This window comes from Staurois parvus, unplaced genomic scaffold (genome assembly GCF_062004578.1).
Source record: "Staurois parvus isolate SC_StPar_1 unplaced genomic scaffold, SC_StPar_1.0 ptg001432l, whole genome shotgun sequence".
NCBI lineage: Eukaryota > Metazoa > Chordata > Amphibia > Anura > Ranidae > Staurois > Staurois parvus.
This window is the reverse complement of record NW_028319228.1, coordinates 7,040,401-7,068,042: the sequence shown is the minus strand read 5'-3', so window position 1 is coordinate 7,068,042 and position 27,642 is coordinate 7,040,401. Positions and strand designations below refer to the sequence as shown.

General features: G+C 39.1%; 1 protein-coding gene and 1 long non-coding RNA gene across 3 annotated transcripts in view; one reads left to right on the top strand and one right to left on the bottom strand.

Moving 5' to 3' along the window:
• Positions 1-24,442, bottom strand: part of LOC149436038 (uncharacterized) — a 43,422-nt gene extending 18,980 nt beyond the window's left edge. Inside the window, exons 1-2 of the long non-coding RNA XR_016308344.1 lie at positions 24,323-24,442; positions 20,365-20,566 (exon numbers count right to left, since the gene is read on the bottom strand). This is a non-coding gene — a long non-coding RNA (uncharacterized LOC149436038). The remainder of the gene's footprint in view (positions 1-20,364; positions 20,567-24,322) is intronic.
• Positions 6,882-27,642, top strand: part of LOC149436037 (protein FAM240B-like) — a 50,360-nt gene continuing 29,599 nt past the window's right edge. Inside the window, exon 1 of one of the 2 annotated variants that reach the window (XM_089662151.1) lies at positions 6,882-7,003. In XM_089662151.1, coding sequence (XP_089518277.1) covers positions 6,968-7,003 — 36 coding nt within the window. In that variant the 5' untranslated portion in view covers positions 6,882-6,967. The remainder of the gene's footprint in view (positions 7,004-27,642) is intronic. The other variant, XM_089662152.1, reaches the window with a different exon arrangement.

Genomic DNA, 27,642 nt, shown 5'->3' with positions numbered 1-27,642 from the left:
CCCTTGTTAAAGGGGGCTTCCAGATTCCGATAAGCCCCCCACAGACCCCCACAACCACCGGCCAGGGTTGTGGAGAAGAAGCTCTTGTCCCCATCAACACGGGGAAGAGGCTTTTGTTGACCCCCACATGTTGAGGGCATGTGGCCTGGTATATTTCAGGAGGGGGGGCATTCGCTCCTCCCCCCTCCTTTCCTGACCTGCATGCTCGGATAAGAGTCTGGTATGGATTTTGGAGGGGACTCCCATGCCATTTTTTAAAATTGTTGGCGTGGGGGGTTCCCCTCAAAATCCATACCAGACCCAAATGACTTGATATGGATGGGAGGGGGGACCCCATACCATTTTTTTTTTTTTTTTTTTTTTTTTTTATTGTTTTAATAATTTTGTAACTCTTTTGACATTGAGCTGTCAGGGGGGAACCCCAACGACAGATGAAATATGAATGAATGTTTCACTACTAAAATACCGCATGACTTAATAATATAACTCATGCGGTATTTTAGTAATTGAGTGGTATACTGCTCAGTAATCTGTCCCTGTTCGAAGTACGGACTTTTGGTAGGTTCGAATGTTCGACCGCGAACCGAACGGGGGGTGTTCAGTCCATCACTTAAGAATTGTAGTTTATCTAACTAGTGCCACATAGCAGGCAGAAGTGAAGTGTTTTTTTAATAGAAACTATGATGCCAAAGAGTTTAAAAAGGTATTTCCCATAAACTAATATATATATATATATATATATATATATATACAGTTGTGTTCAAAATAATAGCAGTGTGTTGAAAAAAGTGAATAAAGCTCAAAATCCTTCTAATAGCTTTTATTTCCATACACACAAATGCATTGGGAACACTACACATTCTATTCCAAATCAAAACATGAAGAAAAATATATCAAATTTGTGTTGTTCCTCTAAAAAAATTGAAGAAAAGTGAATATTAGACTGTTCAGAAAAATAGCAGTGTTTGTATTCTTCAATATTTTAGTTCTGAGAGGAAAATTCAAATCCATCCAGGAAAGAAAAACATTTGAACTAAGAATGATAATTCTATTTGACACAAAAGATAACGGCCTTAACTTGGACATGGGATTCCTCAACCATTATCCGACAGCTTTATGACTATCTATTAGCTAAAGCTTGACCCCCTCTGTGTGAGTGTAGTATCCCCCCCTCCCCCCCTCGCTTTTGATGTATCTTATCTGTAGCCTTTTTTTTTTTTAATTTACTACACCTGCTAGTAAATTATTTGCCATGTAGAAATATCATTTCTACCAAAAACAGTGATTGATCAGGTTAGTGATGTCTGACTGCTATTATTTTGAACACAACTGTGTATATATATATATATATATATATATATATATATTAGGTACTATTTAAACAGAACAATCATTTCTCTAACATAATTTATGCAGAACAGGGCCTTCTCTAGTACAGCCAACGGAATAAGAACAAGTGGAGGGATTTAGGTGAAATTAATTACCACCCAGGGCCATCTTATTGCATGGGCACCCCAGGCACTGCCCAGAGGCCACAGGTTCATGGGGGGCCCCCACACTCCATCATCCATATTAGGAGGAATTCCATGTGGACAGAGCAGGTAATCAGTACACAGATGGGGAAAGTAACTTGAACCGAACTTTTGTGGCTCTCACTGCAGCAGGAGAAAGCCGGCATCTCCTCCTTCCTCCCGCTGGCTTTCAGCTGCTGTAGGGTAAGCCACAAAAGATTGGTTCCATTAATTTTCACCACCCACTGCACTGATCACCCCTTCCAGATTCCCCCTACTGCCTGGACTTCCCTGTGTGGCCCCCCTCCCCAGCGCTGTCAGCTTCCTCCTCCCCTCTCCTGCCAGCAGCTGCAGGCACACAGGGAGATCTTCAAGATGGAATGCAGGGGAAGGGGTAGGTAAATATGTCACTTACCAGCTTCTTCCTTTTCTAAATGAACATAGTGAGTGGTTGGTGAGTGATTTTTTTTTACACTTTGGTTTATGAATGAGCAGGAGCCTATGTCTCATTCATCTGCAGTGCAGCTGAGACTGCAGAAGGAATTTGGAAATGTATTTCCTCTGTCCCTTTCTCTGTCTCAAAAGTGAAACTTCAGAGGTCTGTTTAGACCCCTGAAATCTCACCAAAGACTGTGTTGTAAAAAAAAAAAGTAACAAATTGTTTTAAAAAATTGTAGGAAAAAAAAATTGTAAAAAAATCTGATTAAAATTTTGAATCAAACTAAAAAGCTATGCTCAATATGTAGCATAATTTAGCCACACCCACTGTTTGCTACAGAGTGCATAGCACACTGCAGGTCACCATCTCCCTCGTGGGGGCCCAAGGGCACTACTTGGCACTGTTAACACATCTAGCAACGAATGAGTGAATGACATGCCATGACAATGTAAAGGCTTAATAGAGGCGCACTATGTGCATTTCAGCTAACCATGGGTAATATTGGTGGCTTTTAAGATTTAAAGACCTGTAGGGAATTAAACTTTAGTAATGGTCATCTAACCAAACACCAATGACCTTACAACAGGTATGCAAACAGGCAATCATTACAATATGTGGACTACAATACTGGCAATTCTTACAATATGCAGGCAAAAAATGGACAATACTTATAATACTACAACAGTGCCACGCTAATCAAATTGTGCAAAGTATGAATCCAAAATTATAATATAAAAATTATATGTACTAATATACTAGTGGTAATTACTAATATTTACATAATTAAAAACCTGTTTCTTAAACACAAACAATTATTATACATTATTATATATATTATGATGATGGGGGGGGGGGGTGCCTGCCCACCAGTTGCACTGTCACTGGCTCTCTTACATGCTGATCACCAGGTCCTGGCCAAAGATTCATGGCTGGGACACGCTGATCAGTGGAGCGAGTGCCAGGAGAGATCTGTGTGTGCAAACAACCCAGATCTCTCTCCTGACAGCGGGGATGTGCCAGTTTTTGTTTCCCTGCAAAGCAAGGAATAAAAACTGGCACATCTCTTAGCAAAATTACACACAGTACACAACAATAACAGGTTAGGCACACAGTTAACCCTTTGATTAGTACAGTGACAGTGTATTTTATTAGCACTGATCACTGTATTAGTGTCACTGGTGATGTCAGTGTCAGTTAGCCAGTGTCAGATTGCCCACCCTACTATCACAGTCCCACTATAAGTTGCTATTCACTGCCATCACTAGTATTAAGAAAAAAAAATCCAGTATGTATACTGTCATTTGTAGATGCTTTTTAGATGCAAATTTTCACGCAAACCAATTAATATACTAGACATGTAGCAGAATAAATTTTGGCCTAAATTTATGAAGTTTTTTTTCATTGGATATGTTTTATAGCAAACAATAAACAATATTGTTTTTTTCTCAAAATGTTTGGTATTTTATTAGTTTATAGTGCAAAAAAATAATAAACCCAGTGGTGATCAAATGCCATCAAAAGAAAGCTCTATCAGTGTGAAAAAAAGTATATAAATGTCATTTGTGTACAGTGTTGCATGATTGTGCAAGTGTCAATTAAAGTAGTGCAGTGCTGTATAGTAAAAAATAGCCTGGTCATGAAGGTGGGTAAATTTCCCAGAGGGCAAGTGGTTATAAATAATTCTATCCACATGCAATTTCACACCACAACACAATGAATAAAATCTTCAATTAAAATTCCTCTGAGTCCCAAGATTAAAACAAAGAAGAACTCCATCACCAAATGGAGAGAAGATGGCCACTCATCTTGTATTGTGAATCTTTGAATTAAAAAAGATGTAAACACACCTGTTCCCCTTTAAGACCTGGGTTCAGGTGGCTGGCACTCTGCTGTTACTAAATTTTCCAAACCAGGCAGCTCCAAAACTCAGATAAAGCCCATCAAAGATACAAAAGAAAGAAACTGATAGTGTTTAAAACCATAAAATTCAGAACCACTTTATTCACACTTTAAAATTGAACTCACAATGTTAGCTATAAGCAGGCATATCAGTACACAGAGCAGGAAATGGAGTGGGAGCTCAAATGCTGGGAGAAGTCGAGCTGTGGGTGAAACACCACTCTCCTCTGCTAAGGACTGATGTCTGACAGTAAGCGCCTCCCTACTCATTACTCCAAAATGCAACTTCTTTAAAGGAGGAAAAAGTTGCCTTTTGACATAACACATAACCCAACTTGTCCCAGCATCTGAGCTGTCAGAAAACAATAGACATTTTTCCTGGAATTCCAATTTAACCTCTTCAACACCAGACAATTTCATCCGCTTGCTGCCCAGGTCATTTTTCAGATTTCAGAGCAGTCACACTGTGAATGACAGTCACTCAGTCTTACAACACTGTACCCAAATGAATTTATATCATATTTTGAGACAGAGCTTTCTTTTGGTGGTATTTAATCACCACTGGGTTTTTATTATTGTTTGCTTTATAAAGCAATAAAGACATTTTCTTAGTATCTGTTATACCATTTTGCAAATTTTTTTTTTTTTCATTAATTTAGTCCAAAGTGTATTCTGCTACATTTCTTTTGTACAAATAACCAAACTCAGCGTATAATATTTAGTCAGTGTGAAAGATATAGAGTCTACAAACTATGGTATATATATTTGGAAAATTGATGTTCTGACTTCCTATCTTATTTCTTGAGGCCCTAAAATGTCAGCACAGTACAAATACCCTCAAAATGACCCCTTTTTGGAAAGTAGACAGTCCAAATTATTAAAAAGAGGATGGAGAGTCTTTTGAAGTTGTAGTTTTTGCCACAATTTTAGAAACATTTTAGAAAAATGGAGATTAAGTACATTTTTTTGTTGCCATTTTAAGTTATTTCTCAGACACAGCTCAGATATCCTCAAAAAAAAATTTCTACTCCCCCAAATATGGGAATACCACATGTGTGAGACTTTTATTGAAACCTAACAGCACATTGGGACCCAAAATCCAAGGAGCAGCTTTAGGTTTTCTAAAGGGCATACATTTTGCATCTAATTTCCAGACTACCTCTCACATTTTTAGAGGCTCTGCAGCACCAGGACAGTGAAAACACCAACAAAATTATCACATTATGTACCTGACATTGCATCTCGTGTATTACAAAATATCAACCACCACACATAGAAAACAATGCACTGTAATGGTTGTCTCAGCGTTAATGGTCAAGGAATATAGCTTGTGTAGCTTCAGCTACAGCAGATCCTGTTCCTAAAAGCCAAGCAAGCCTAATCTATTGGTACATGGCTTCTCTTTTAGAGCTAAGTTATGTTCTTTGGCCAAGTACAGGATGCTGAACAAAGGGTAAACAAAAGAGTTTCTGTGGTTCCATGAATGCAGTTGTCTGCAGAAGATGGGTGGGACTGGTGTCTCGCAGGAATGTAGTCAGTGGGATGTTCAGTTGGGTTAGTATTGGTGGCAGGCAGAGACATGGTCAGCAAACAGGCAAAGGTTGGTCAAGGCAGCAGGGAGACACATGGTTGATAAGCAGCCGTGGTTCAGTTCAGGGGAAAGGTATATATCTGGTCCATATGTAGGTAATGAATCGGTCCATGCAGCAGGCAGAAACATGGTCAATTAACAGGCCAGGCACAGTTCAGGCGGCAGGCAAAGATGTCATCAGTATGCAATGTGAAATTCTGATGGTAATGCTCAAGTGTACTAGCCTGCTTATCTCTGATAAAACATGTACAAAGGAGTAGAGGCTTCTTCTCACCCAAAGCTCCTCAAAGCCTCCTGACTCTAGACCCTAATCCAGGGATTACAAAACCCAGAGAAAGTCAAAAGCTTTGTTTTCTCGACTTTGAAACACTACTCTGTAGCCCCTCACTCTGCATAAATGAGAACCCAGTGTTGTCTTCAATCCCATTACTACAGTGGCAAAGCCTTGCATTGTCATTGCACCACAACCACATGATACAGGGCCAATTTATTTGCTGAGAATTTCTTCAGCTGCCAGTTTTTAAAGGAAAAAACCATCATCAACCACAATGGTAGCAACTAAGAAGACAGACCGTTAAATCTGAGTACAGTAAGTTCCCTACCTACAAACAATTGTGAAAGTTGTGAACTTTCAAAGATGCAAACACGTGTTTGCATGTCCAATCATGTAAAGCTCTGTACACAAGTTCAGTTTTATTTTGTTCATCCCAGCGTGCTGAATAAAAAAAAAAACCTGAGAGATTGGCATACTAACACAAATGATGCCATTGTGTTCTAACAGGGGACTCCACTTATGAACAAATTAGACTTAGGAACGTGCTCTCTGAACAGAACTTTTTTCGTATGTGGAGGACTTACTGTTTTTATTATTCTCTGTTTGTGCAATGACCTTCAATCTAAACGAGGCCAAATTCTCACTAGCTGACATGATTTCATCTTAGTGGTTAGTGTTGTAAAGTCCTCAGTTTGCTGTTTTTTTAAAGGCAGCCACAAAGATCTCATGGAAATCAAAGGCAGCACCTTGCTTTCCTCACAAATGTTTTATGAGATATAATAATATATTTATGATGGTAGCGTGTTTTTGATATTACTGTAACTTTACTTACAGTCAAGACCTGTTTTTAGAATCATTTATAGTGCTATTACAGTATATTGAATTAATTATAAAGAAGGCAAACAGCTAACTGAATTGAGTCTGGTCATAATATCATAAATATGGGATATAATATCATAACTATTTGCCGATGGCTGAATTCTGTATCAAGTGACAGTACATTTTATTCAGCGCAGTCAATGGTAACACAGTTAGGATGACACTTGTCAGCTGTTTGAAATGCATTCTATCCTTATGCAGCCAGAGGCAGAGTTAGACATCCTAGAAATTAAGTGAAATATGACTTGTGTGCTCCTTTAAAATAGTGACTGTCATTCAAAACCTTGCAGACAGAGTTGACAGATGAGGTCACTCCCACATGTTCACTGTTAAGACATATAGCTCTCTGGGACAGAGTATTCTTAAATCCGTGTATGCATAACAGACTCTACAAGACAAACAGCACCACAGTAAGAGTAAAATGCCTTTCATTTAATGGCTTTAATTACAATTACAACGGTGTTAAATATATGTATTAGAAGTAGATGTTAGTAGCGCTCGAGTAGTAGTAGCATAGTTGTAGTAGCATTTTATTTTCTTATTGGTCTTCCTTTACATCTGATATCTTTCATATAACAACCAAAAAGCTTATAGAAGACAGAACTTTTTTCTCAAATTGTATTATGATAATTATACAACATTTCTTACTATTGGCATTGGTGTTTTATTGGTATTGGTGGTTATTTATGTTGCTATGTTTTTACATCATATGTGCTTGGTGCTTTATTTCCTCAAGCAGAATATTTTTATTGTTACCAAATAATTTCTTCCTAACTATTTAATATCAGATCTTACCAATATCTAGACTTACTGCTAGCACATAAATGTGTGTATAAATGGACTGTAGTTATTAAAGTTATAATTTGCCTTTCACAGTAATAAAACGCATAGTTTCCAAGTTTCCAAGAATCCATTATTCCATTTTTAGAGATGTGTTAGTATCCACAAAGTGAAGTAAAATGTAGCTTTGAATAACGCTTCGCTTGAACGATACACAGAATTCTTTGTAGGTTTCTTGTAATACTGAATATTGATGAGTAGTGATGAATATTGTTTCTAGATGCAAATGTCTTTATTGTAATGCTTGCAAAGCTCTGACTGGCAATAGAGAATATATAGTTTGATCTACTAAAGGCATTTTGTTTTCTTCCACGTGATTGGATATTCTTTGCAAAGTGAGTTTTCACCACATTCGCTAAGCTAAGGAAAAATTCCCTTGCAAAGTTAAAACCTATTTGACTTTTGTAAAACAACCCCTTTGCCTACCAGCTTACAGCAAAGCATTTACTTCACTGCATGTGGGCTGGATGAAATGAACACAAGCTGCAGCATCCCTCTTGATGGTTTTGATGATACAGTTTTTAATCTCCAGAATGTTTCTGGATGGTGTGCTCTCCTTTAGGAGTGTGTGATTGCGGTCACCAAGGTCATTTACGCATATGTCAATGAGGTTCAGTGTTCTTTGGGGTTGATTTATTAAAACCGGAGAGCGCAAAATCTGAGGTTTTATTGTCAAAGTTTAACTAAATGAGCTGACGTTAGAAGCTGATTGGCTACCACGCACAGCTGCACCAGATTTTGCACTCTCCAGTTTTAATAAATCGACCTCTTTGTCTTCTGAACAAAGTAGCAGCACCAAGTATAATTAAATGCTTACCTATGTGCATTCATACAGTCTAACACAAAAGTTGACAACGCATAAATAGACAAACTGTATATTAAGTAGCATCAGTATACTAATAAATCTTTAATAATAATACATAGGTAAAGTGCAACCCCTGCCCATACAAAAGTTGAATAGGTCAGGATAAAAACTGTCCTTCAGCCTGAATGTGCATGCGCTGATAGGCATCAACCACTCACCAGTAGGAAGGAGAAGGAAGAACGGTCCTTTAAAACACAGTCCTAAGCAAACGTATAATGTAAATATTGCTGAAAATTGTACACCAGTAATATTTCGAATACCATAGCTTCACACATATATACATATACTGTGTCAACCACTTCTTTCTAGTGCTCGAATTTGAGATTCCAGGCATATGTTCCTGTTGGCTGGACACTGCAGAAAGTGGATCATCTGTAGTATTCTCCCCAATTCAAACATTTCCAAAAGCTAATGTCTTACTTGTGATTCCTTATTCAGTTTAAAAAACTGAAATAAAGGAAGCAAACTAGACCCTAAGGGCTTGTTCACACTTGACTAAATTTTCGAACTCTTACTAAATGCTCCTATAGCTTTAGTATTGGCATTAGACAGGTGTTAATGAGCTTTAGTATGGGCGTTAGACTGGTGTTAATGATCTTTAGTATGGGCATTAACTGGCATTAATGAGCTTTAGTATGGGCATTAACTGGCGTTTATGATCTTTAGTATGGGCATCAGATTGGCGTTAATGATCTTTAGTATGAGCATTAGACTGATGTTAATAATCTTTAGTTTGGGCGTAAGACTGGCATTAAAAAGCTTTTGTATGGGCGTTAGACTGGCGTTAATGATCTTTACATATGGGCATTAGACTGGCGTTAGCAATCTTTAGTTTAGGCTTTAGACTGGCATTAATGAGCTTTTGTATGGGTTAGACTGGTGTTAATGATCTTTAGTTTGGAAGTCAGACTGGCATTCATGAGCTTTAGTATGGGCGTTAGACTGGTGTTAATAATCTTTAGTTTGGGCGTTAGACTGGCAATAATGAGCTTTAGTATGGGTGTTAGATCTAGCATTAATGAGCTTTAGTATGGGCCTTAGACTGGTATTAATGAAACTTTAGTATGGGTGTTAGACTGGCATTAATGAGCTTTAGTATGGGCGTTAGACTGGCGTTAATGAGCTTTAGTATGGGCGTTAGACTGGCGTTAATAATCTTTAGTTTGGGCATTAGAGCGTTAATATGGGCGTTAATGAGCTTTAGTATGGGCATTAGACTGGTGTTAATAATCTTTAGTTTGGGCATTAGACTGGCATTAATGAGCTTTAGTATTGGCATTAGATTGGTGTTAATGATCTTTAGTATGGGCGTTAGACTGGCATTAACCCCCCTGGTGGTAATCCCGAGTGTAGCTCGGGGTTAAGTTTCAGTACCAGAAGCAGTAACCCCGAGCTACACTCAGGATTACCCTGCATCATTGCTCAGGGATTCCCTCCAGCACTTACCTTGTCCTGTGCTCCATCGATGTCCTCCCTGCAGCGTCCCCAGCCATCTCATCCAGCCGATGCCGGCATCCGTCTTCCGGGTTCCGTTCCCTGCGAGCGTCGGGATGTATGTGACATATGGGGGACGGAACTGGCGGGAAATTCAAAAATTTTAAAATGTGACATTCACTAAATACACTAAAATCACATAGTAAAACATTACTGTATCAAACCATTTCACATACATTTTGTCCCTAGTGCTTTGTCCTGTGCCCTGCCTGCATTTTTACTGTTCTTTCTGCCTGGGAGACGTCAATTGCGTCCAAAAAGCATCCCTTTAGGTCAAAAGCGGTTTTAGACCAGCTAGAGAACAGCGATAGTAAATTAGAACCACTTGCAGAATTGAGCGATAATGATTCGTGGGGAAATTCGTCATCAGACACTGAAAACGATTTTGCGACTTTGCTCAGTGATGTGCGAACTTGGCGCTATATTTCAAATTTCAGTGTTTTTGGTTTGAATATATTATTGAAATAAATGTATTATCATTATATTATTATTTTTTATGATCATTTATTATATTATAATTTATGATTTTGTGTTTCAAATTTTATCATACCCGGGATGTTTACTAGACTCTTGTTCGGGCAGATTTCAGTGAGTTATTCCTAAGAATTACAGGCCTAAAATAAAAAAACAACATATTTCCATGCAAAAAAATGTACCGCTTTGAGCACAGAAATACTGACATAATCAGACCACTAGGGATTTTAATGAGCTTTAGTATGGGCATTAGACTGGCATTAATGAGCTTTAGTATGGGCGTTAGGCTGGCGTTTAATGATCTTTAGTATGGGAGATAGACTGGCGGAATGAGCTGTAGTATGGGAGATAAACAAGCATTAAAAACGCTCCCCAAATGCCCTATTTGCAGTTTTGAAGCATTTTATAAGCGTTTAACAAGCGTTAAAACCACACTACAAACTAAATAAACTGTAATGTTATTATGAGTCGCAACTGCACCGCAAATGCCCCACAACCCATCTAACATTGTGTAAAGCGATTGCCAAAGCAGCCCCAACCCATCATGGCATGGACACCACTACAGCTCTGAAGCCTCCATGGATCAGACTTGTTTTTCTAGCGCATTCCAAAGATGCTCTATTGGATTGAGATCTAGAGACCAAGTCAAAATATCATCCTCTTTGTTCTGTACTTCAAATCATTTATGAACCATTTTTGCAATGTGGCAGAGCGCATTATCCTGCTGAAAGAGACCACTGCCACTGGGAAATATAATTGCCATACAAAGGGGTACTTGGTCAACAACAATGTTTAGGTAGGTGGTATGTGTCAAGGTGACATTCACATGAATGGCAAGGAACAAGGTTTCCCAGCAGAGCATTGCCCAAAACATTACACTGACTGACTGGCCTGCACAGAGTCCTGACTTCAAGCTGATAGAACACTTTTGGGATGAATTAGAGCAAAGACTGTGAGCCAGGCCTCAGACATCAGTGCCTGACCTCACAAATGCGTTTCTGAAAGAATGGTCAAACATTCCCATAGACACACTCCTAAACCTTGTGGACAGTCTTCCCAGAAGAATTGAAGTTGTTATAGCTGCAAAGGGTGGGTCAACTCAATAATGAACCCTATGGACTAAGACTGCCATTAAAGTTAATGTGTGTGTAAAGGCAGGTGTCCCAATACTTTGGCAATATAGTCTATCTGTTTGTTCCTTTTCACTTTATAGGGGGAAGAAACAAACAGATTGTTCCCTCTGTACAGAACCCTGTGTCTTTGTCAACACAGGGCTCTCGGTTGTGATTGGACACAGTTGATCAGCAGGTCTCATCCATGAATCATTGGCTTAATCCTGTTGACAAAATCCTGCTGTGTCCAATGAAAGCTGGAGGAGTCTGGGTGCTCCTGTTTTTTGTGTTCTTTTTTCTAACCTGTAGAAAGTTTTACTGTTACTAGATTAGTAAGACAGACATTCTCTCCCTCATCAGTCATGATTTCCCCCCCTTGTGCATTTCACTCAATGGGCTTAATCATAAGATATGAGATCTTCTTAGGGTTGGTTCACTCTGCACCTTTTCAGTAAAGTTATTGTATTGCACACACGCTTTCCTTATATATGTGTCTGATGCTACCTGCCCATCAATTCAATCTCCTTGTTATCATATACTGGGCTACAATGTTACTCAGTGGGAACCCACGTTCTGTCAGTCTTTTGATGTAACAAGCTACACATTCTTAGTAATATTGATATTCTTTGACATAAATTGATTTCTCTCTAGATGTTAACCCCTCTGTAAATTGATCATTACAGAGGGATTACATCTAGAAGTCTTGTTATAACTGACTCATGGCTTCTTTTCTCATCAAATGAAGCCATTGTTGATCTCTCTTATTTAAAAAATATTTTTTATCATCTTCTATTACACATTTCACATTTTATACTTGTTCTTCTCTTCCTTACTTTTCTTTTGTTTCTTAAATAACGATAGAACACCAAACAGCAAATGTTACCAACAAGCTCATTTATATGATCTGCGTTATAATTACTGAATCCCACGTAGAACAATTATACAGTTATCATGACTCATGACTTTTTATTTTGCCCATTTTGCTTGTATGTCATGTTAAGTTGGATGGAAAAAATAACACATTTTCTTAAAGATTAAATTAGAGCCTTCATCAATAATTTAGAGTTTAGTTTTTAGAGGAAAGTGTTGCATAAGGAACTGCTGCCCTCTACTGTCTGTATTTGTAAATGCCTGTAAATATATTATGTATGCACTTCCTGTCCCTGGGGTGTTGGTGTCCCTGGGTTGTTGGTTTAGAAACACTGGAAGGAGGAAGTGGAGAGAGAGGGAGAAGGTCTCAGCCATATCTCCTGTCCATGTTGCTAAACCCCAGGCCAGAATGGATTTTTATGTAAGTCTTCTTATGATCTAATAGTTAGGTTGCAGCTGCTGAGTGCATATCTATTTCATTGTAACAAAGTAGCTCTACCCTCTCCTTGTTATTATTTCACATGCACAGTGTCAGATACGTAGGTCTGTGCTACTGTATATGTAGTTGTCACCTTTCAGTATATTGGTATGTGAACATATTTATTGCAATGTGGTTTATATGTAGCTCCTGGTATTCTAGTTAACCCTGTCCCTTCTGGTCCAGATTTCTATAGCTAGTTTTATCTTAATGCTCAATAACCAGCATAGTCTAGAGCTAGGTTAGACTTTCTGTGACCACGTCTTAGATGTCCAGTCAGATTAGAAAAATATTAGTGAGGGACTAAAGAGCAGAGCAGATAGGCTGACTGGGTTCCAGTGCCACAGGTCCTGTTGCTGAGATGCTCCATTCCAGGCTGGTTGGACAACAGTTGAAGGAATCCCCCTGTGACCATTGATTTTGTCTGCAGGCCTCAAACACACAGATAGACACCACATCATCCTCAGAGGACCTGTCCTGGGGTGAGGACCGCCAACTTTATTATCAAACCCACTCTACACCATTTACCTACAGGTTTAGTGCAATATCCTGCTTGGGGAGGGCCATTTCTCATAACTCACCCAAAAGAGGGTTACAATTTCATGATAAAACCACTACTATCTTGCTGCTGATTTACAGATTAGCTGTTCTAAAATTCAGGTTTGCATAATTCAATAATCCAGGTATTCTGAAAACTGCCAAGAGATTTCTCTTAGGCTTTTATGGGTTTGTAGCACTACTCCCTCAAGGGTTGCTGAGTAATTTTTGGGTTCCCTGTCTTGCCTGATCCTGCTGTGAAAGCCCAACCTCTGCTGCCATCACCTTAAACCTCCAGTCAGAAGGGCCCTCTGGCTGTAACCACAAATTAGGCTCACAGACAGTTTAGAGTAAACTGATATCTTAGTTGTATTGAGATTAAATTTAAGCACAGTAGAACAACAGAAAGTTTGTGCATGAAATAATAGCTATCAAAGTCAAACACAACAAAGTCTCAATCAGTTATGGACATCCTGCAATTCAGAATTTAGCCAGTAACCCCAGTCCTGAGATGTCTTTGCCCAGTGAACAAGAAAAAAATTACCAAGCTGAGCGGCTAGCTCACTTTGGGCTCTCAGAAGCAAGGGACAGGGTTCAATTCTGAGGCAACAAAAAAACTCTTGAATTGAGTAGGTCTCTGTCCCTTTAAACTGCAGTAGTACATCTTCTGCGTGCTTAATGGGGCCCAAGTTGGTGCACTTTAAGAATTCAAATCCCTCTGGGAGCAAATGTAGAAATTGCTTAATAGGGTATGAATACAAAAGAAAGAAGCTGCCCCTTTGAATGGTAGGTAGCCTCCAGGAAAATAAACTATCTTGGGTAAATGGATAAAAAAGGAGATGTACAGTTAAAAGATATACTGAAGGGAGATGAAATATGCCCCTTTCAGGATCTAAAAAATAAGAAGTAGTTGTTCTTTAGTTTAGATGAATGGTGATATCTTCAATTAAGACACTTTATAGTAACGCTCCCCAAGCCCCTTGGGACAGTGGCGGACTTTAATCCATTTGAACAATTGTTCAGTAGAAGAGGGATACAAAAACACGGTACTTCTCGAATTTATAAAATTCTTACTGCAGAAGTAGGAAATACTCTCCCCCCGTATATGATAAAATGGGAAAGGGACTTTGGAATAGCATTAGAAGAGCAGCAGAGAGAGAAAATATATAGATTGGCACAGAGGGCTATAGATATGAAGGTATTAGAAATGAACTATAAGTGTTTAGCTAGGTGGTATGTTATACCCAGTGTGGCACATAGGCAATATATAGATAAGTCACTCTTGTGTTGGAGGGGATGTGGGTGTGAGGGCACAATGACACATATTTGGTGGGAGTGTATACCAAATACAGGAGATTACAGAGGTTAGTGTCCCGAAAGATCCAGGCACATGTCTTTTCCACAAAACAGAGACCATGGTAGAAAAATATAAAAATATGATATTTCATCTGATAAATTCGGCAAAGAGACTTATACCTAAATTTTGGCAAGAACAAGAAGTACCAAAAGTGAAGAACTGGATAAGTAGAGTAGATTATGTGTATAAGATGGAGGAACTCCGCCATATTGAAGAGGATAAAATGATGAGATTTCTGGAAAAATGGGAGGTATTTAGAAAATTCTAATGGAAGAGATAAAGAGAGAGGAGGAAACTAAGAAAGGATAAAAAGAGATAGGTAAATTAGGAAGAAGAAGAAGGAAGTTCTGAGAGCAGTCTGGAAATAAAGAGGAACTGGGAGCAAAAAAGAAGAGAATATAGGAGGAAGATAGGGTCTGGGGAGGGAGGGGGGGGATAGGGTTTTGGGGAGAGAATTGTTTAAATGAAAATGTTTTTCTTTTGTATGTGAATAATATAATTATTTATTGATGTTAAGTGGAAATATTGAAAACTAATAAAATATTTAGAATAAATATTGGTGTAGCGCTAGATGTTGAACAGAAAACCTAATGTTTGTCTTATAGACGCATGTATGAAATACATGCGTTATGCATATACAGTGAGGTCCATAAATATTGGGACATCTACACAATTCTAACATTTTTGGCTCTATACACCACCACAATGGATTTGAAATGAAAGGAACAAGATGTGCTTTAACTGCAGACTGTCAGCTTTAATTTGAGGGTATTTACATCCAAATCAGGTGAACAGTGTAGGAATTACAACATTTTGCATATGTGCCTCCCACTTGTTAAGGGACCAAAAGTAATGGGATGGAATAATAATCATAAATCAAACTTTCACTTTTTAATACTTGGTTGCAAATCCTTTGCAGTCAATTACAGCCTGAAGTCTGGAACGCATAGACATCACCAGACGCTGGGTTTCATCCCTGGTGATGCTCTGCCAGGCCTCTACTGCAACTGTCTTCAGTTCCTGATTGTTCTTGGGGCATTTTCCCTTCAGTTTTGTCTTCAGCAAGTGAAATGCATGCTCAATCAGATTCAGGTCAGGTGATTGACTTGGCCATTGCATAACATTCCACTTCTTTCCCTTAAAAAACTCTTTGATTGCTTTTGCAGTATGCTTTGGGTCATTGTCCATCTGCACTGTGAAGCGGTGTCCAATGAGTTGTGAAGCATTTGGCTGAATATGAGCAGATAATATTGCCCGAAACACTTCAGAACTCATCCTGCTGCTTTTGTCAGCAGTCACATCATCAATAAATACAAGAGAACCAGTTCCATTGGCAGCCATACATGCCCACACCATGACACTACCACCACCATGCTTCACTGATGAGGTGGTATGCTTAGGATCATGAGCAGTTCCTTTCCTTCTCCATACTCTTCTCTTCCCATCACTCTGGTACAAGTTGATCTCATCTGTCCATAGGATGTTGTTCCAGAACTGTGAAGGCTTTTTTACATGTTGTTTGGCAAACTCTAATCTGGCCTTCCTGTTTTTGAGGCTCACCAATGGTTTACATCTTGTGGTGAACCCTCTGTATTCACTCTGGTGAAGTCTTCTCTTGATTGTTGACTTTGACACACATACACCTACCTCCTGGAGAGTGTTCTTGATCTGGCCAACTGTTGTGAAGGGTGTTTTCTTCACCAGGGAAAGAATTCTTTGGTCATCCACCACAGTTGTTTTCTGTGGTCTTCCGGGTTTTTGGTGTTGCTGAGCTCACCGGTGCGTTCCTTCTTTTAAGAATGTTCCAAACAGTTGTTTTGGCCACGCCTAATGTTTTTGTTATCTCTCTGATGGGTTTGTTTTGTTTTTTCAGCCTAATGATGGCTTGCTTCACTGATAGTGACAGCTCTTTGGATCTCATCTTGAGAGTTGACAGCTACAGATTCCAAATGCAAATAGCACACTTGAAATGAACTCTGGACCTTTTATCTGCTCATTGTAATTGGGATAATGAGGGAATAACACACACCTGGCCATGGAACAGCTGAGAAGCCAATTGTCCCATTACTTTTGGTCCCTTAACAAATGGGAGGCACATATGCAAACTGTTGTAATTCCTACACCGTTCACCTGATGTGGATGTAAATACCCTCAAATTAAAGCTGATAGTCTGCAGTTAAAGCACATCTTGTTTGTTTCATTTCAAATCCATTGTGGTGGTGTATAGAGCCAAAAATGTTAGAATTGTGTCCATGTCCCAATATTTATGGACCTGACTGTATGTAGTAGACATCAATAGTAACAGAAGTGCTCTGGAAGTGAACGAATAAATTAGTATATGAGTGTTCATGAAAAACGCATGATCATGACATGTGTAGAAGTAATATAATGTCCAAATTGTCTTTAAGTCAAGTGCAATCTTCAAATGACTTGTATAAAGTCCCAGAATGTTATTTCTCCTTGGGTTGATGTATTGAATATACAGAGTGCGCACTTACCAGATGCGCTAATAAAAAGCGCGTTGTATAATGTACTCCTGGTATGCAAGGGTCCCTCAGGTGTGGTCAGAGATGCAGCCTGGGGGTGGATGGTCTTCCTCAAGGTGCTGAGGTACCATGGTCCGTATTGGTAGCTCAACCTCTTCAGGGTGCTGGGACACCAACTGGAAGTGGTGCTGGGGGAATTAAGGTGCTCAATACAGAGCAAACATTAGGAATATACCGTAGTGTAGTATTATGAAGGTGCTTTATTAATAATATTAAAAGTTATATTAAAAAACTTACAAAAAACTGAAGTATGTATGAAAGTGCCACAATAAAAGTCGTATATCTTATGCACATGAATAACTGACCAGCTGGAAATATGAAGTGGCCGTCGGATCCCCATGATCCGATGGCTTGACGTCAACGGCTCTACTTTTTTCTCACAAATGAAAGGGTTTTACCTTTGTAAGAAATGCGTTATCTGCCAACAAAGTAAAATGAAACTCAAGAAGATAGATACTTTCTCATCTACATCTACAGGACAAACTTATGAGGTTACTTTCTTTATCTCTTGCAACAGCAAGTTTGCTGTCTATCTTCTTGAATGTCCTTGTAAGAGACAGTACATAGGACGCACCATAAGACGCCTACGTGACCGATTTAGAGAACATGTGTATAACATCAGAAAAGGCTTTAAGGAACATCCTTTGTCCAAACATTTTCGATATCACCATAATCGAGCTCCCTCAATGCTGAAATTCATGGGCATTGAAGTTATTACCAACCATTGGAGGGGGTCTAAGAAGACAAGACAGGTCTCACAGGCTGAGACCAAGTGGATTTTTAACATGAGAACTCTGACCCCCGGCTGGTCACAACGTGGATATTGATCTCAACTGCTATATTGATAACCATTAAAATTTTAGCTCTAACACATCCTGTATGTTGTATATATATTTTTTAGTCTCATCTAACCACGTGACCATTTTTTACCCATTTTGTTTATATTGTGGAGACTGGATTATATTCATATTACATATTCTTACACATCCTTTTATTAATTTTATCATCATCACTGTCTATTTTATCCTTACGCATTTCCCATTGAAGAAGTGCGTCCACATATTTATATGGATACGTTTTCTACCATGGGCCCTTTACATTTTTTTATTATTGGTGTCTGTTTGTTATTGCATTTATATTATAGATTGTTTCATTTATGCAATGTGGCAGCACAGATGGCTTTCAATATTTAATATCTTAATATTTATATCATAGGGTTGTATGATGTACACGCAACCCTCATGATATGATAATATACATTTTATCTCACTGAGTATATTGAACTCATCTTTTAACTTATTAGTGGGACTTGCACAATTTACTGTATTTGATATGTAAGTAATAAGGTTGTTATAATTAGTATTAAATCATAAAACCGCACTATCCCCATACAATTTCATCCAGTTTTATACTATCTTGAATTATGGTATACACCCGTCTGTACTGCTACAACTCAGACTCACGCGAAAATGGTGCTCACGCATGCGCAGTACAAGCACGTTTTTGACAATGGCGCACGCATGTGTGCAATTACCCAAAATTGCCATGGCGCACATATTACGTTCATAACATCCAGGGCATATATACTGGCTCTGTACGATAAAATTAATTCCTGTAGTTCCATTTTTTTCTCGTACCATCAAGTTACTAAGGGATGCTGTCACACAGTTCTTTACACCAATTTCTTCACTGAGAACTACAGGAAAATGGCACCCGCACATGCGCAGTACTACATCCATGCTGCGATTCATTTTTATGACATTTTATCTATGGCAAAATGGCGCCCGTTTGTTCGCGCATGCACACTTGCGTTGGACTTTGGCAAGATGGCGCATGATTGTTGTTCTTTGGTGTTTTTGGCGCTTTTTTAAAATTATCTGATGCTATAAATAGCTGTATTGAGACGTCAAGCTGCACACAGGCATACCCCTTTTGAGAATGAACGCTGAGTTTGAAACGCGTTAAAGAGGAGCCCTTGAAAGCCGTTGACATCAAGCCATCGGATCACAGGGATCCGACAGCCACTTCATATTTCCAGCTGGTGAGTTATTCATGTGCATAACATATGTGACTTTTATTGTGGCACTTTCATACATACTGCAGTTTTTTGTACGTTTTTTAATATAACTTTTAATATTATTAATAAAGCACCTTCATAATACTACACTACGGTATATTCCTAATGTTTGCTCTGTATTGAGCACCTTAAATCCCCCAGCACCACTTCCAGTTTGTGTCCCAGCACCCTGAAGAGGTTGAGCTACCAATACGGACCATGGTACCTCAGCACCTTGAGGAAGACCATCCACCCCCAGGCTGCATCTCTGACCACATCTGAGGGACCCTTGCATACCAGGAGTACATTATACAACGCGCTTTTTATTAGCGCATCTGGTAAGTGCGCACTCTGTATATTCAATACATCAACCCAAGGAGAAATAACATTCTGGGACTTTATACAAGTCATTTGAAGATTGCACTTGACTTAAAGACAATTTGGACATTATATTACTTCTACGCATGTCATGATCATGCGTTTTTATGAACACTCATATACTAATTTATTCGTTCACTTCCAGAGCACTTCTGTTACTATTGATGTTTACTACATATATGCATAACGCATTTATTTCATATATGCGTCTATAAGACAAACATTAGTTTTTCTGTTCAACATCTAGCGCTGCACCAATATTTATTCTTTTATCTGAAGGCAGTGTGGTTCACCTTTTAGTGTGTTCAGCTGCTTATTCCATACATTAGGTTTAGCGCTCGCTTTATTACCTTATCATTTTAATAAAATATTTTAAAAAATAAAATAAACGGAAGGTAGCCTGAACAGTATCACTTTAACACACACAGGATAAGATGCAAATTTAGGCAGGGATTAAAGAATGTGCAGAAGCCCTTTCTGTAGGAATTAATTCCTCTTGCAACCACATTGGCAAACTGTATCAATACAGGAGCTCTTTGGTGAATGAGGGCCGACTGCAATGGAAGCAATAATGTAGCTTAACTTGCAGAGGGCAAGACACAGCAGTGGGCCTTTGTGATTGGTTTATGCTGAAAGTGTAGTAACTGGTAGGCTGGGTGAACTAGGCCTTAACATGTGTAAGTTAACAGTGTCAGCTAAACTAGGCAGAAAGCAACAGCCTTGTCATTGGCAAATTGAATGGTTCGAGAATGGAACTGTCTCACCTGATCCGTGGCTCCGGTCAGGTAACTGATGGTCTCTCTGTAGATGGGGGCCGCCAGTGTTTCTGCTGTTCCTCCTTCAGAGATCACTCCAGACAGCAGCACTCTGGACCACCAGCCCACTGGACAGCTCACCAGACTCGTCAGCGGTGTCAGTGGACAGCATCTTCTTCTTCTCTCTCTGTTGGCCCAGTCCTCTGGCATCCTGCAAGGCAGTGGTGTATTATGGTTTTGTGCTTCCCTAGGCAAGAATAATATCGCTCTCCCCCATCTAAATTTGTCACAGGAATTGCCCTGCATGCCTTTAGTACCCATATTCACATATAACTATGCCCACATTCACCCCCCCTCCCAGTGCCTACATTCACTTTGTATATCCCCCAGTGCCCATTCACAGACCTCATGCACCCCCCCTCCCACTGCTTGTACTTTTATATACCTGTACATCCCTGCTTCCCCCTCCAGAGTGCCCACTCACATACACCTTGTACATCCCCCCTTCTCAGTGCCTATACTAACATACTTCTTGTAAAACCCCCCTTCAGTGCCTGCACGCCCATGCACCTTGTACACCCCCACTGCTCATACTCACATATAAGACCCACACTGGATGTGAATTGGCATGCGATGTGCATGCCATGCGACTTGCAAATTGCATGTCAAGTTGCATCCTATTGTTCACAATTACAGCGGTACACAAGTATATTGGTGCTGTTCCGACTTGGTTGGAGCTGCACTGATTTCTAAAGTAGTACATGCACTATTTTTGGTGCGATAAGCGTAGACATCTGTGACAGATATCTTGCAAATCGTACCTGAAATTGGCATGTCATCCGACTTTGAAATCGTGCGGCTTTACTGTAAGTCGTACGATTTAAAAGTCAGGTTTGGTCTGACCGTGGTGTAACTTGTAAAGCCCCCCAGTGTCGGCAGTCTCATACACCTTGTACACCCCCCACTGCTCATACTCACATATAACTTGTAAAGCCCCCCAGTGTTGACACTCAAATACACCTTGTATACCCTCCAGTGCTCACACTGTGTGAGCACTGGGGTTGTACAAGGTGTATGTGAGTGTCAACACTGGGGGGCTTTACAAGTTATATTTGAGTATGACACACAATCACATATAACTTGTAAAGGTCCCCAGTGTCGTCAGTCTCATACACCTTGTACACTCCCCACTGCTCATACTCCCATTCAGTCCCTTAAATATGATGAGGAGGGGGGTGCTGTGGGAATCAGAGCTGCCACACAGGGGCGGACTGACAACTCATTGGGCCCCTGGGCAATAGGGGATCATGGAGCCCCTGTGTCCTTGCCCAAACTGAAAAAAGCCTATGAAAAAGGTACCGGGGGCATCTCATGGGGCCCCCTACTGACCCCGGGCCCTCAGGCAATGCCCGAGTTTCCAAATGGTCAGTCCGCCCCTGCTGCCACACCATGGAGATCACTGTGCCAGGACCGCAGCGGAGCCAGCCATCCTCAGAGGAGATAGAGCTTGGCTGTGACAGTTGTCCAGCCCAGGGGAGTCAGTGGAGCTGCAAAAAAAACAACTCAGGAGCCGCTGAGCTGCCCTGCTCTGAAGAGCGCTCACACCTGTGTGTCCCTTCTTTGGGGAGGGGGTGGCACCGCCCCCCGAAAGATGCCACCCTAGGCAAATGCCTTGTTTGCCTCGTGGAAGATGTGCCCCTGCTGCAAGGCCTTCTCCTCCACACCTGGTCTCCAGCTCTTACCCCATCACTTCCTGCCCCAGGTTCCCAAGCTTCTGTATTTATCTTCCTCTGCCCACACGCTAGCTCCTCTGGGAAATGTAGTTTATTAGCCCGCTGTCACACAGCAAAGTCCTGCAGACAGCCTATGAATCCCAAAAAGCATTGTAACAGGGCCTGCACAATTGGGCTGCAAGATGCTGCCATCTTCTGTCCATTTAACATCCTGCAAGCAGTATCATGGCAGGGTGTTACAGGTTCGATACCTTGCAAAACCATTAAATATTTGTAGCCTCCAGAAGGGATTTCCCCAAATGCAAGACATTTTTGAATTTAGTTGGGACACCCCCTTGTAGTTACATGGAAGTCCCCATCTTAAATTGTACAATTGTAAAAAACAGCATGCTATTCAATTCTTCCATCCATTACTTGGAGGACTAGAGCCTGACAAGTCTTATACAGACAAATGAATGCAGAACCATTCCATGAAATTTTTTTATACTGTAGTTAAGTAAAATATTTCATTGCAAATCTTTGTCCCAAGCAAGCTCAACAACTATAGAAAGGCAAGATTGATCCAGAACAAAAAATTGTTCACAAGGGTTTTAAAATTATCAAAATGTCACCACAGATGGATTTTTAATCTGTCTTGTATCTGTATACAAAAGCAGCCCTGGCACATATGCTTTGTTTGTTCATTTTTGGAAGAAAATATTTCTGTTGAGGATTTTCTGCATAGCCTATATTGTTTATGTGACATCCCACAAATATTAGGTGTGCTTATGATTTTCTGCTATGTCAAGAGGTAGTAACTTATTAATACAGCATATACAATATATATTCATTAGCTCTAGCTTATTTACTTTGAAATATTATGTTTCTCAGTGGTAGCAGCAAATAGGCCACAGTTTAAATATTTTTTCTTTTTGGCTCACTAAATAGCAATGTGACAGTAATTTGTTTGTTTTTTTCAGCCAGGGAATCTAAAATCTGGCAAATGGCACATAAAGGGCTGGAGTTTACTACATTCACTGTTTTGTAGGCCATTTATTAACAGAAACCGCATGATCAGAGTGTCAGATTTATGGGATTTTAATACAGCTAAGACATGTATTGATAACATTTCAACATTTCCCCAGTGTGAGTTGGATTGACGTTAGCATTACACAAATATGGAATTTATGTTAACATTACACAGATAACCAGTCTACATACTGTATATACATAAACAATGACAGCCACTTACTTATCAGTTCATAACTAGCAAAGGAAAGATGCACATTGGTCGGATAGTACACTGGATAAATTATTCACTGCTTTAAACAATGGGTTCTTTCATCTAGTAAATAACAAATATACAGCAAACAGCTTATTAAGATGTATTTATGTGTTGGAATGTCTTAATTGTGTAATTAGAATGGAATAACACTATGATGATGGTGGTAATAGAGTCAGTAAATAGTTGAGTAAACAATAAAATTGTATGTCCTGAGAAGATGCCTGAAAAACATTTATGAATAAGCAGTAAAGGAAATCAACGATAACATTTCAATAAATTTCCCCCATGTTTTAGAATAGTCTAAGGGTCCCTGTACATGGGCGGCTGAGCTGATTTCAACAGAAATGCCAGTGTCTTTGCTTCACACAAGCAGTCCAGGTGCAGCGTGCAGTTTCCCAAGACATGAATAGCTGTGCTTTGTTCTATTCGGACGTGTAAAAGATGTTGCTATCATAAACACAAAAAAAGCTTTAGGGTGTATGTAAAAAACAGAAGGTTTTTCTACTGTACATTTCTTTCTCAAAGGTATAAATCAATGTGTTTTTTTCAACTTCACAACTCAGATGGCAGTCTTGAGGTAGAAGAAGTGGCAACAACAGGAACACTCTCTTAAGGCCACTCATTCCACACACAGAAAAAGGTACTCTTCTTCTTTGTCTGAAATCCAGAGTGAGGAACATGACCAATGGTGGTATATGCACCTTGGTTGGGGACCCTCAGAGCCTTAAATATTTACATTTGCAATCTCCTCTGAGAAGTTAAAGATACCCTTCCAGGTCGAAGCTGTAATTTGTCACACCACCCAATGTATGTTTGCATGCCCTCTCTTGACCATGAAAATATACCAGTCATAGAGGTATTAGAATATTAGATATTATTAAGATTATCAATAATCCCTTATATTCTAACTGATTTTTTTTGTTCAAATGTTCAAGTATGCACAACATGTTTGCACAACATGCAAACTTACCTTGCAGAGTGCCCCTCCAGTGATGTGCATCACTCTATTGCTAAAGCTTCCAACTTACTCTCCATTTTCTTCTAAGTTCAGGATTCATTGGTAGTCTTGTATAGCTGGGCCAGGATGACACAACAGCCACAATAAATACCAACTAACAATTTTAACTAAAGTTCCACTATAAAGAATGTAATACCATACTTATGGGCCTTGTAATCTTACTAATATTACCAATACTGAATTTCATTAGTTATATAAATAGCAAATAGCAATCTTCTAGATGCCAGCAAGTAAGAATGGTGATGTACATGGACATAGTGGAAACAATTTCTCACCTAACCAAAATAAAAAAGGCTGATATGGGATGAAAGCTACCATTTTTAGCAGTGGAAGCAAACAAATTGATAGCAACAACATGCTGACACCGTTCCCACTTTTATTTCTTAATTATCTTGAGTACATGACTTGAGCGCACTGTTCTTTGCATATGCCATCACAAACTACAAGCAAAATCAGTGGCTATAAGCACCCATATAAGCTTTGCAACTCCAGAAGGGAGGTGACATTTCTAAACTATGTTCTTCATCTGGACAAATCAAGAAGGAAAGGATGGGTGGAAGCATTAACAAGCACCATTTTCTACAACAATATCTGCCTCTGCTATGGCATCTGATGCTGAGTGAGGGTAGTAAGGAATATAAGGATGGAGTATTGAACTGGTTGGTGGGACCACATCTGGAGATGGGAAGGATCATGGCACTACAGAGGGAAATGAAAGGCAGTCCCATAGCTCTATGTTTTTCCCTTCTAGATTCAGTTGCTGCAAAAACTCACAACCAGTTTGTCTTCTAATCCAATATAGGCTTCTCCTTTGTATTCCACTGTCACAAGGCAGGTCAGGATCATCAACACCAATGGTTACGTCTATGTGAGCCTCAACATATCATTTGGTTTCATCACTGCTGCCACCGCTGTGCTTTCTCCAGAATTCTATCCTGTTTACCATTATGCAATTTTAAAAATGTATAGTCTAGCTGAAAGTCATATATGGATTCAGAACTGCTTCAGGGACCATGGATAACTACTATAGGAATAGCACACAGCTTCTCAAGAAAGTTACAGATATCTCTACCATCACAACTACCAGTCTGCCCATTGTACAATTACTGAGCAATTAATTCCATTTAACCTCATGCAGTTGTACAAATTCACATTCCAATGAAAAGTCATGTTGTGCATTCAGAAAAGGTACCCTTAAATGCTTAGTGGAGTGGGATGGCACTTTAAGATCTCTTTAAAGAGTAAGGACTAGTCATTAGAGAAATAGAAAATAGCTGGTCAGCATATTGACTTCTTCAGAAGGGATTTTTTGTCAGAAAATAGGTGAAGGTACCATGGGGGGAATGCAGCCAAATGGTGGGTGTGGTCAAACTGCGTTAAGTGTGGGAGGGCTTTAAAGAGGCATGGTTAATAAAACCTGAGTCTACTCCATTATTTTACCCATATACATGCTTTATATGCTTTAACTATTGCGCAGCATGCTAAATCTGGCCATAGACAGATCAAAATTCAGCTGGTTCGGCCGAATTTCAATCCATCTAGCCTGTCGAGTTTTTATTTTTGGGTGAATACTGCCGCTGACTATAGTAATCAAATTCTGACAGCAGGGAAACCTCAGTTATTGTTGATGAGGGAATCAATTGATTTTCTTTCCTTCAAGTTCCTTCAAGACTTCTCACCTCCTGTTCTAGTGAAAACAGGAGTCACAAGCCAAACAGCAATAAAACCTTAACCCTAAAACTTTTTTTTGTAGAGTTTTGATCATAGTTACACTTTGAAGTTTTTAGAAAACATTGCTTTTATCCCTTAATTTTATATATATATATATATATATATATATATATATATATATATATATAATCATTATGCCCTCTAGCTTTGCTTCCTGCTTTGCAGTGCTAGATGGTGAATATATTTACTAAATTAATTTATGTACTTTGCTTTGTTAAGAGAGTCCACTAATGAGATTTTTACCTTGGTCCAATGCTTTCATGCAATGCTAAGAATCACAGTATCTTAGATCTCTTTTCCTTGGACAGCTACATCTATCGTTAATGCAAGCTGCAGAGAAAGATCACTGCTGTGCACATTCCCTTTGGTAACAGAAAGAGAGAGAGCATTAGGGTTACTTTACTAAAGGAGAAAAGACTGATCAAATGCACAAAAAAGGAGAAAACAAAAATACAAAACTAAATAAAATAAAATAACCTACCCCAAATACACCAAAAACAACCCCCAGATAAAGTAAAAATGTGATCTTTTTTTTCCAAAGCAAATTTCCCCAAAGCAGTTCAATGAACAAAACTGTTCCAGCTACAGCAAAATTTCACCAATGATAAAATTGGCAATTTCAGCAGACACTTGTAGGTGTAGTTATATCCAGACTTATTCGCACTTTTCAGATGATTCCTTTGCCCCTAAATTTGTTCAGTGATTTTCTTTTTTGTCTTAATGGCACATAACAATAATCTAAAAATCTTTTTCTATATGTAGCTGTTAAGTGCTGCTGACAGTTATATATAAAGGACATCAGTTGAAGGACTTCATTACTTATCTAATCTTAAGACTATGACAAAAAGAATAAAAATGGAATGACTCTGGATTACTAAAGTCAATGCTTGTAAAAACGTCTTGTATATTTACAGTCAAATGGCCAGACAACTGGCGACAAACATAAATCTGATTTACATGGAGCCATTTTATGACTCCACAAGGCTTTACTCCCCAGCTGCCATTTCACAGAAGGCTCATTTCTAGACATTTTATACCGTGTACTCCATAGAGTTCACTGTATACAGTTCAACTATAGGACATGATCTTTTATAGCAACATTTGAACATTTGCAATGACCTTGTTCAGGGCAAATCTGTCAGGTCAGCAGCAGCTATGAAGTCCTATTAGCAGTGGGTTATAATGGAGTATAGTAGGCTAGGAGAAAGTGCATGTTAGTTTATGTACACAGGATGGATGAACAATCAATTTTACAGCTTTTTGCTTTAAAGTGCCTAGCTATTTATTTTGTGGATTTGAGAAAATAAATTAATTCACTGCATATAGTCTTTATACACTTCTATTATATTTTTTATTTCAGCACATTAAATGAACTCTTAAACAAACCTAAAACAAAACAAACATAAAAAAAGGCATATTATCGATGTGTCTCACTGTAAGAAATATAACTTATGTTTACATTCTACCCAAATAATATGTATTACATATATAGGTGGTAAAGTAGATATTGTGTATGTCAGATGTGTCAAACACAATGCCCA